Source organism: Oncorhynchus kisutch, linkage group LG20, assembly GCF_002021735.2.
Source record: "Oncorhynchus kisutch isolate 150728-3 linkage group LG20, Okis_V2, whole genome shotgun sequence".
Lineage (NCBI taxonomy): Eukaryota > Metazoa > Chordata > Actinopteri > Salmoniformes > Salmonidae > Oncorhynchus > Oncorhynchus kisutch.
The window spans coordinates 35,775,214-35,786,404 of NC_034193.2; the positions used below are offsets into that span (position 1 = coordinate 35,775,214).

At 47.4% G+C, this 11,191-nt stretch overlaps 1 protein-coding gene across 1 annotated transcript; it reads right to left on the minus strand.

The window, feature by feature from the left end:
* Positions 1–614: 614 nt before the first annotated feature.
* On the minus strand, positions 615–10,652 carry LOC109875487 (uncharacterized). Its single transcript, XM_031798748.1, has 2 exons — positions 10,042–10,652; positions 615–3,518 (listed from the first exon to the last, which is right to left on the minus strand). Exon 2 carries the CDS (start codon positions 2,618–2,620, stop codon positions 1,163–1,165), a length of 1,458 nt encoding a protein of 485 aa, XP_031654608.1. The 5' UTR covers positions 2,621–3,518; positions 10,042–10,652; the 3' UTR covers positions 615–1,162.
* Between the last annotated feature and the right edge of the window lie 539 nt (positions 10,653–11,191).

Sequence of the window (11,191 nt, forward strand, 5' to 3'; positions counted from 1 at the left end):
ATGTAGTTAATGGAGATGGAGGTATGTTCTAGTGGGTCTGGGCTGGTGTGATGTAGTTAATGGAAATAGGGGTGTGTTCTAGTGGGTCTGGGCAGGTGTGATGTAGTTAATGGAAATAGGGGTGTGTTCTAGTGGGTCTGGGCAGGTGTGATGTAGTTCATGTTTGTATGATGTTGTTGTTTGTATGTGTATGTTTTGTATTGTTTATAAAATATCAAATAAAATATTAAAGCATTCCCATTGCAAAGTAACACCTCACAGTTCTATTTTTGGAGTTATTACATTAAACCAATCAGAATTCAGAAGAATGCCAAAGTCAGGTGTGAAGTAATATGCAGGACCAGCCTATTCCCTATAATGTAAACTACCACAGAAATAACTTAAAATGTATAACTTTAAATTAAACCAATAATTTGCGTTCATGACTTGAGTGATTAAAGTAAACCACAGTTTTGGAAACACATAACGCCATCTAACCAAATATCAAAGAATGTTAGCTATATGCAGTTATCTTAGCCAGCCAGCTAACGTTAGCTATATTCAGTTATCTTAGCCAGTGTTGATGAATAGATACATGAGAAACAAGACCAAGTTGAGACTCTGGACAAGGCGGATAAGGTATAGTAAAGGCCGTTTATTCAAGAGTAATGATATCTGGCAAAGTGTGCTGCACGGCCCCGTTCGTCTAGTTCTTAGGGAACTACTAGAAGAAGAGGCCTGTAACATGTCGTGCAGTTAATTTTATACATTGAAATGACGTAGGTAGATTCTGGTAGTCCTGGCTTCTGGTAGGTTGCTTGTAGGTGATAGACAGTCCCCTCCAGCCTGGTGTCAGTATCCCATTGGTTCTCGACAGAGTTCTTTGTCTTTGGAGCCCATCCAGAGGGGGTTTGAGTGTGTTTATGTTTGGGAGTTTCAGTGTGTATGTTATCTTAGTCAGCCAGCTGTGTGGGGGGAGGTTATGACACAGAGTGCAAGCTATAGTTTGCATGGTTAGGCCACAGGCAGACAACAGTCAGTGAATGCGTTATTACATGTGTTAATATGTTATTACAAATCCCCCTCTTCACGTCTGAATAGACGTGACAAAAACTAAAAGTAAGAAAAAATAGAACAGGAAAATTGTAGTCCCCCTCTTCACGTCTCCAAAGAGACGTGAAAACTACTCATATGTGCATGTTTCAAACTCCACCAGAGGATCCTCCTGTTGTATGAGGGGGAACATCAGTGCAGGGTCATTATTTGGTGCAATAGCAGAAGTAATAACTCGAGAGAGCAGGGAGCGGGCACATGGGATGCAACAACAGCCACAAAGGGTTAATATAGCAGCAAACACAGAGATAGAGACCAGAATAGAAGAGACCAGGACCTTATATTTACCAAATGCATCCATCCAGGAGTCCCACATGCTGGTATCAACCCCAGAGTGGGATTTCATTTTACCATTAAGGGTACGCAGGCCTTCTAACGCCACAGTGAGGCTGCCATCAGAGGCTGTGTTATTAGGGATAAATGTGCAACATTGCTCCCCAAACATAAAACATATCCCACCCTTCTCAGCCAGCAACATGTCAACGGCAATGCGATTTTGAAAAGCCGTAAGGGAGGTGGCAGCCAGTTGACCATGTACGGCCTCAAAACCTTGTTGAGTCCAGTTACCTAATTTTTGGACATTGAAATGTATATAGTTAATGCGGTCAACATTTTTATTCACAGTGCACCACCAGCAGAGAGATGATTCAAAACCTGCGGCGACCTGGTCCACCAGCTTGTACTTATCAGGGACCCCCCTAGGAACACCTATGGCATCAATATACGTGGGATCCCCAACAGTCAGGGCTGCTTCCCGCTTGGTTCTGGTAGGCAGAAACTGTGGGTCCACAGCCTGTATCCGGGTCACCAAATCACCCACACCTATAGGGTAAACAGAGATAGGCAGCAGAAGTGTTACCAGCGCACAAGTACCCGTAGCATTATTGGGAGTTCTGTCAAAAAGCCGAGGTCCCCCACACCACCACCAGAAGTCAGCCCCGATCACTGGCTTAAAACCACCAACTACTACGATAGTATTTGTACACCAACCCTCAGGGAGCAAACCTAACTGTAGTATACCCCCTGTTATGTTAATACAGGAGAATTCGGCCCAGGCAACATCAGAGGAAAATACTGGTGCCCTGACCGTAGCGGAGACAACAGGGTAAACTGCATCCCACAAGGAGCAATTACCAGTCGGATTGTCTTTGTCCATAAGGGGCATTAAACATCTGATCTCGACAGTGGCCGGGACAATGCGGAGCAATGGTCTGGCACCCATGCAAACTACGCAACTAGTGGGGGTTGTATTGGCCGCTTGTTCGGTCAATAATAACCAATTGTTAGACAAACCTGAGACACCTGTAGCAACCCGAATGTTCTCATCCGGGGTAGGGGTAGTGACCACTAAAACAGCAGAACCCCACCCATCCCTGTGCTGGGGTAGGGTATGTGGCTTTGCCATATCGTCACGCACCGTCACAGAAGTAGGCTGTGGTTGTGGCGTAAAGCAGATATATAGTGTGAAATAGACTTCAGCCCTGCTGATATCTACATATGGGGCCAACGTAAAAACCTGGCAACCCATAGTGGTCCCAGGTCGTACAATCAGCTTTATTTGAAAACCAGTGCGTGAAAGTGTAAGCCGTTTGCGCCAGGCAAGGACACCCCGTCCCTTGGAATAGCTGGACCAGTCATATCCTGTTTCCGCCACCAGGTTTTTCCAAGACCACTCACCATATCCCCCTTTGGTTATATACCAGTTAAAACTGGAATAGGTCCAGGCAGGTAGGCCCAGACTATTTCGCGCATGACCCAAAAGGCTCCAAGGCAGGTAAGCGGTGGTGGTGGCATTGAAAGGCAAACACAAGGTGGTGCTCTTCAACTCCTGGGGGGTGCACTTATAGTGACCCCCACCTCACGCCTAGAAACGGTATGGTCTTGTGGTAGATAAGAGGGAAGAGAGAGAGAGTTAGTTTCACCTGGCAGAGTAGAATTCAGTGTGTGAATCTGTAGTGGGTGCATCCGTTGGTCTATAAGCCATGTGAGTGTGCATACAGTGACTCCTCCTATGAGAAGAAAAATGACAAACAGGGGTCCCGAGATCCCCAAACGTTCCCAGGGGGAAAGGTGTGATTTAGTCAGGGAGTATGGGGCTGAACCTCCCATTTTCCTTGGCTAAATAGATGTAGAATTTGGGACCGAATGTAGACCACTTAGGTCAGTTCTGACTTCCGTCAGTGTGCGGGAAGGGGTTGGAGCTGGTGTACAATGTGTGAGGTGGTGCCAAGGTGCGCCCAATTTACCTTTGACCTGGACTGAGTGTGAAGTAACCTCCTTCACTTCGTACGGACCAGTACACCTGGGTTCCAGCCACTTTCTCTTGTGGACCTTTACCCTTACCCAGTCTCCAACTTTTACCTTCAGTGGTGCTGGAGCTTCCGGCAGTTCTCTCTCCTGGACCTTGCGAACCTGAACAGAGAGAGCTGCAGAAAGTTTTGTTAGCTCTCTTACATAGTTAGACATAGAAATTTGTTGCACATCAAGAGCGGGCATATGACCTCCCTCCCTTGGTGGGCCAGGCATGACTCTACCAGTCATTATCTCATGAGGAGAGAGATGGGTGCCTGACCCTGGTGAGGCTCTCATGGCCATCAATGCCAGGGGCAGGGCTTCGACCCATTTCAACTTCGACCCGGCACATACCTTAGCTATTTTGTATCCACCCGCTTTCTTGGCTGCTTTGTCAGCTGCATCATTCCCCTCGCTGACTCTGTTTTTCAGTTGTTGATGTCCTTTACACTTCATGATGGCCACCTTTTCAGGTAGAGAAACGGATGTAATCAGTTTTTCCATCTGTGTCTTGTGTTTAATTGGAAGGTTCCCTGTGGTGGTGAAGTTGCGCCTCACCCATTGTGGTCCATCCGTATGAACTGCTCCATGGGCATATGCCGAGTCGGTGTAGATATTTACAGTTTTCCCTTCAGCTCCTTTCAGTGCTTGTGTCAAGCCTATGATTTCAGCTAATTGAGCTGACGCAGGTTGCGGAATGATAGCCGACTCCAGGGTCACGTGTGATCCATCCGGAAGCTGCTGCACCACTGCATATGCTGCTATGTTTCCATCTTCTCCTCTGTAACATCATCCGTCTGTGTACAACCATAGGTCAGGGTTGCAGAGTGGTTCATTCCCCAGGTCAGGTCTCAGTTTTAATTCTTGTGCAGCTCGTTCCGCACAGGAGTGGGGCAGTCCTTCTTCCGCGTTGAGTGCGTCAGCCATGTTTTTGTCAGTGTTGACAAATGTGATGTGTGATTGTGTGCATTTGTTCTGAATTTTCGTTTTTCTTTCGGCGCTAAATGTGAATTCTTTCCTCATCAGATATGCCGCAACTCCGTGGTGGGTGTGGATTTCCAACGGATGGCACATTACCAGGTGGGCGGTTTTTTCAATGGCTTTTGCAACTGCAGCCATATACCTAGAACATGTGGTTTGTCCTACATCAATGTGGTCCAGTTTCGAGGAGTGATACATCAGCACTCTCCTCTCCCCCTCTTGTTTCTGAAAAAGGATGGATGACGTAAATCCTTCTTTTTCAGAAACATCAAGATGGAATTTGTTTTTGTAGTCTGGTGCGGTCAAAGCTGCGGACACTGAGAGATCCGTCTTCAAGAGTGAAAAAGCCAATGATGCTTCAGGAGTCCATACCAGTGGTGAGTGTAGGTTTCTCGACCCCGCCTCGCGCACTATTTCCCTCAAGGGCTCAGTTCTGCCAGTGAAGTCATGGATGTGTGTGCGGCTGTAACCAGTCAGCCCAAGGAATGACAACATTCCTGACACTGTGATGGGGCGTGGATGATGGAGTATCGAGTCTCTGTGGCTTTTGGAGAGCCCTGCACCTTCCCCAGAGATTTCTCTGCCTAAGAAAAGGACAGTTCTGCGACAGGACTGGACCTTACTCTTCTATACCTTGTATCCCTTGACTGCAAGGATGTCCAGTAATGATTTTGTCATCTTTAGACAGAGATCCGAAGTGGGAGCCCCTAACAACAGGTCGTCTACATACTGGATCAGAATCACCCCCTCTGGAATTTTCAGCTCAGCCAGGTGAGTCTTGAGGATATGGTTAAAAATTCCGGGGGAGCACCTGTACCCCATTGGCAAGACGGAGTAAGTAAATTGCTGTCCTTCATAGGTGAATGCCAAGAGTGGTTGGGATGCTTCATCCAAAGGAATGCTGAAGAATGTATTAGCCAAGTCCACGACCGTGAAATATTGGTGTCTCGGTGACAGGTTGCTCAGAGTGATGTGAGGGTCAGGGACAGGCAGGTCTATAGGTGCAGTGACGTCATTCACTGCTCGGAAGTCTTGTACCATCCGGTAGGTTTCTCCCCCTGCCTTCAGTACTGGTAGAATGGGTGTGTTCCATGGGGAGACAGTTCGATAAATCACCTGAGCCCCTAACAGCCCATTAATGGTTGGCTTGATCCCATTGGTTTGTTCAGGTTTTAGACGATACTGAGTTCGGTAAATAGGTATCTGGCTTGGATCCAATAGTGTAATGGAGACTGGGGCCACTTGTAGCTTACCAACATCGAAAGGGGTGTGAGTCCATATCTTTTCATCTATAGTAGAGAGCAATGCTTCAGTAGATGGGTGGTCTGTGTATGGCTTGCCATGGTGTCTTGGCAGGGTCAGTTTTTCAGGTAGGCAGTGTTCTTCAGTATCGACTGTCATAAACCTCCACATTTTCTCCGTGGTGGCTTTGTGTATCCCCGGTGTTTGGGTTGGTTCCCACTCCAGTTTTGATGCTCGCCTGATCATTGGGCCCAAGCTTCTGGCTTCGAAACCATTACCCACAGCTAGTGTGACATGGGGTGCTGACTCCTCCCCTAGAAGGAACCATGATTTCAGATAAGGTGGTAGTATGACTGGTGCTGCGACTCCTTCCTGACCGCAGACGATGGTGCAACATCTGATGGATGGAGTGAGGTGCATCATGTTTTCATCCCAGTCGTCGGTGTATGGGTTGACGTCATCATCCGTTACATTGAGTGTGCAGTGGATCTCAGCCTGTGGGGTCTTGTATGGATGCAGTGTATATATCTGTTGTTTCAGTTGGTTGAAGTGGAATTGGATCGCTGGAGTCCCTGGGCCTGTGTCAACGCATTTCAGCCAATAGATTTCTTGTGTTGCCGACAGAACAGGGGTTGGGATGAGGGGTAACATTAATAACCTGACAGGACGAGCAGGAGTTGAGGTAATGGGATCAATGGAAACCTCTACCCCCTTCTCAGTCAGATAGATGGAACATTTCAGCTTGCACAAGAGATCTCTCCCAAGGAGGTTGATTGGGCAATTTGGACAGTATAGGAACTGATGCCTCAGGTTTGATTGGCCCCATGTGAAGAGCAACGGAACGGTTTTGTTTTGTGCTTCGGGTGCCCCTGATACCCCCACCACCTGTATTGATTCCGAAGAGAGTGGTTGATGGGTTCTTATAGCAGAGTACGTACATCCTGTATCTACCAGAAATTGGTGGGTCACTCCTTCCACCTCACACAGTACGGTGGGTTCTGTGTGAAGAGGAAAAACCTGACCCCTCTCTCCGTCCGGTGGTGATGGGCATCTTCAGGGCCAAGGGGCATATTCGTCCGACATGCCCTGGAAAGGAGGTGGTGGTTGCTGATTTGGGTCTGGAGTAGGGTGGTTGTATGCAGGTTGAGGGGGAGCTCGTGGTTGATACATCGTTGGTCGGACTCCTCCTCTTGCTCTTGGTGTGTATCCTCGTCCCCTGTTTGCCATCCAGTGGTTTTGGGCCGCTGTCATTGGATATGGGCACTGTCGAGCCATATGTCCACCCTGCTTACAGTTATAACAGCTCGCCCAATGTGCAGGGTGTCGTGGTTGCTGTCCCCACGGCAACTGATAGCCTTGTGTAGGTGGTTGATAGTATGGAGGTGGCGCCGTTGGATGGGGCGGCTCCCTGTGTTGAGGAGGCAGGGGAGTTCCCTGCGCGGGAGGGTGTTGTTGCTGTATCATTTGGGAAACAGTTTTCTCAATGATTTGTGCGATATCGGGATGTTCCTCCGACATCATCTGTTTCTTGGGTTTCTCCCCCTTCTGGGCTTCTTTCAGCTGAAGTTTCAGAAGTTGTACCTGTAGGGACTGGAGTTGTCTATCCGCTCCACCCTTTTCCTTGTTGAATTGGGTGATGTGGTGATGCACATGGGAGTTAAACTGAGCTAAAGGTAGCACCATCAGCCCCACTGTGCCCCTTAGTTTTATACGGACTTCATTCTGGGTCCCGTTCACCACCATTTCCTTCCACATGCTGAGTGTGGTAGCAGTGTGATCATATGGGTCTTCATGAACGGTTCTCCATGTTGTCTTTGCTCTATCCAGGTAGGCTGCTAGTTGTTCCCCTGGATTGATGGTGAACGATAACAGGGTTGAGTGGTTTCGTTCGGTAGGGTATGCTCTTCTCAACTCAGCCCATAACTGAGTTCGGAATCGTCCTAGACCTAGTGCAGCTGGGGCCGTGGCCAGATCTGCGTCTCTTATGAGAGCCATCATGGTGGTATGGTCTGTAGCTCTAGCCAACAGGGCCTTCATGTCTCCCAGACAGAGGCGTAGGCCAGAGGTAAGTGTCTGTAGTTGGAGGAGCCATGCAGAGGCACCCCCATGTAGACTGGGCAACTGTTCCATTAAAGTGGTGAGGTCTGTCATTTTCCAGGGTTGGTACTCTTCGTATTCTCCATCAGGAGTGGGCCTCAACGGCATTTGGAAGCCTGTCCTTCCTGTCTCTCCATGTTGGGGATCCCAGTCTGCTCTGGACGAGACCCCCCTGCTTCTTAGTTCTGAGAGCCTTACGGACTGTCTGACAGGTTCGATCAGGTCCGTCACTGTTCCTACCATTACCCCTTCCACATGGAATGTGCCCCCTCCACATTCAGCTTTGTCTATCATAGTATACCATTTCCTCCTCATCACGTCCAGGTCTACTTTCGCTTTCATCGTCTTTACTGGGGTGATCTCTTGACGAAGCCCCGACGGAACATTTTCCTTGTGACACCCACGACCCTTGATCATCTTCTTTACCTCTGCGTCCGTACCAGTCTGTGTTCGGAGTAGAGGAGAGCTGAATAAGATCGTGGCCTTCTCTCTTTAGGAGGCCCGGTTGAGATCCACCTTCCCTTCCTTGTGGGTAGTTCGGCAGGGACCCACCTGGGCCTTGTAGTGCTGTGGGGCTTGAGCAATCGGGCCTTTCTTCACAGACGAGGAGGCCTTCTTGAATCCCCACAGTCATGTTCCCTTTAGCTGTCCTCCCTGCACCATAAAGACCGGGGCCTGCACGGCGGCTGGGGTGGCGTGGGTTTTAAACGGGTTGTGTGGGAGGTGTGCGAATGGATTTTGTGAATAGGGAGGTGGCACTGCAGTCTTCTCTTCCTGTGGCAGTGGCGGGTATAGAGAGGGCGGGGCCGATGGGGTGGTCACAGTGGGCGGTGGTGTGTTGTGGTTGTTGATTGTGCCTTCGCTGACGTCAGCTGAGGCCCCAGCAAGCACACCCATCATATCAGTTTTTTTGTGTGGGCGTGCCCTTTTTGTCTCCTCTATTGCCCATGTCCCTATTCTCAGCTCAGCCTCAGCTCTCCCCCTCCTCTCTGTTCCTTCCTTCTTGAAAAAATGGCTCTTATTTATTACTGCCTCACTCACTTTCCCGTGCTCTACTGCTTCCTCCAGTTCTCTTTCCATAGCGCTGAGTTGCTCCCTTGACGGGGCCGCTCCACTAATGTAACCTGCCTGGGTCCATCTCAGCCTAATTCCCCCCCATATCTTCTTTATTGATTTATACTCCTGTTTTCCTCCTGCCCTTTCCTGTATTCTCTGATCTAAATATTTGTTGAATTTGAGTTTGGGAACGGTAATTGAGGCCATATTGACGATTCACTATGTCTGGGTCCTATATCTATCTTAGTGCACTTAGCCCGTCACTTGGTTGAAACCAGCGATGTATTCCTGGTGCCAACACAGACTTATCTCTTGTGTCTCACCCTCGTGCACAAAGAGTTTTGTAGAATTACTGTACTATAATATCAAAAGGGATATTTGCGAGATAATTGTGCGCCTAGGGTAGTTTATTGGAGTAATTTTACAACTTCACACATTTCTACTGCCTGGCCAAATGTTAGTGTCCCAAACGCCTACTTTTGGGTCAATGACAATGCATTCAGATGCCTTCTATAATATTTGTCAAATTAATTCTAGGCAACACCAACAGTACAAAGGGAACAGAAATCAATTCGTTACACAGCACGGCGGCCGCACAACCCCGCCCAAACTTTTGACTCGGCGGTCAAAATTAGAGTCGGCGGTCAGTATCACTCGGTCTCATGAAACGGTCAATCAGTGACATTAATCTGGAGAGATCAGGTTTAATTCCTTCACTCCTAGTCCAATTTTTTTACTTATTAACTGATGCTCCTAGTAGGATGCCAACTCCACTAGTCCCAGTCTTGGTTATACGTCTCGATCAATTAACGAAACATTTCATCATCTCATTCACATTTCATTTCACTGAGTCATCAAATTCCTCACTGTTACACCTAGTAGATTGCCACATCTACTATTGCCAGACTATATGAATAAGACTTAACAATGTATCACATTTCATTTCATTATGCCATCAAATTCCTCACCGTTACACCTAGTTGATTGCCACATCTACTATTGCCAGACTATATGAATAAGACTTCATCAAATTCTCACCGTTACACCTAGTTGATTGTCACATCTACTATTGCCAGACTACATGAATAAGACTTCACAATGTATCACATTTCATTTCATTTTGTCATTCAATTCCTCACCGTTACACCTAGTAGATTGTCACATCTACTATTGCCAGACTATATGAATAAGACTTAACAATGTATTTACACAGATATCATTACGCAATGCCTTTGGTTATCGGATAATTTTCCCATAAATTTAACAGCAATTCATACTCACGCCTCCAGTTGAATCCCCGATGGCTCCTGTAGACAGGTCGCCCGTCTTCTAGAATCTGTCGTCAACTTGTCTTTTCTCTCATCAACTCTCTATGGACCGAATTCATGGGTTTAAACCATCCTCTGCTACCAATTTGTTGATGAATAGATACATGAGAAACGAGACCAAGTTGAGACTCTGGACAAGGCGGATAAGGTATAGTAAAGGCCGTTTATTCAAGAGTAATGATATCTGGCAAAGCGTGCTGCACGGCCCCGTTCGTCTAGTTCTTAGGGAACTATCGGAAGAAGAGGCCTGTAACATGTCGTGCAGTTCATTTTATACATTGAAATGACGTAGGTAGATTCTGGTAGTCCTGGCTTCTGGTAGGTTGCTTGTAGGTGATAGACAGTCCCCTCCAGCTTGGTGTCAGTATCCCATTGGTTCTCGACAGAGTTCTTTGTCTTTGGAGCCCATCCAGAAGGGGGTTTGAGTGTGTTTATGTTTGGGAGTTTCAGTGTGTATGTTATCTTAGTCAGCCAGCTGTGCGGGGGGAGGTCATGACACAGAGTGCAAGCTATAGTTTGCATGGTTAGGCCACAGGCAGACAACAGTCAGTGAATGCGTTATTACATGTGTTAATATGTTATTACACCAGCCAGCTAATATTAGCATTTTAGCCAACAAGCTATTAGCCTAACCAGTGTAGCCAACCAGCACGGTTATGGTCAGTGAGACCAACTACCGGAGACCAGTTAACTAGCAGTAAGCCAAAGGTGGAAAAAGCTACAAAACTCCCATCGTCTAATTCACAGAAAACATGCTGAAAAGTAGTGATGGGGAAACAAAGCTTCCTGAAGCATTGGCTCTTTCGTGTAAAAAATAGATTCATTACTCGAGGCTTTGAGCTTTATTTAGAACAGTCAGCAGCCACCTGCACTGTCGGCTGCAATGTCGAGCGAGCCTAAATGAATCACCAAACCAATCAGGTGATCGAGAGCATCAAATCCATGCTGCGTTGTGGGTAAACGGTGACTGGCTGATTATTTATAAATTTATTTATGATGCAAGGTGATTTGTAAATTAGCCAGTCAGCAGTCAGCAGCCAGCAGCCAGCAGCCACCTGCACTGTCGGCTGCAATGTCGAACGAGCCCAAAACCAAACCAATCA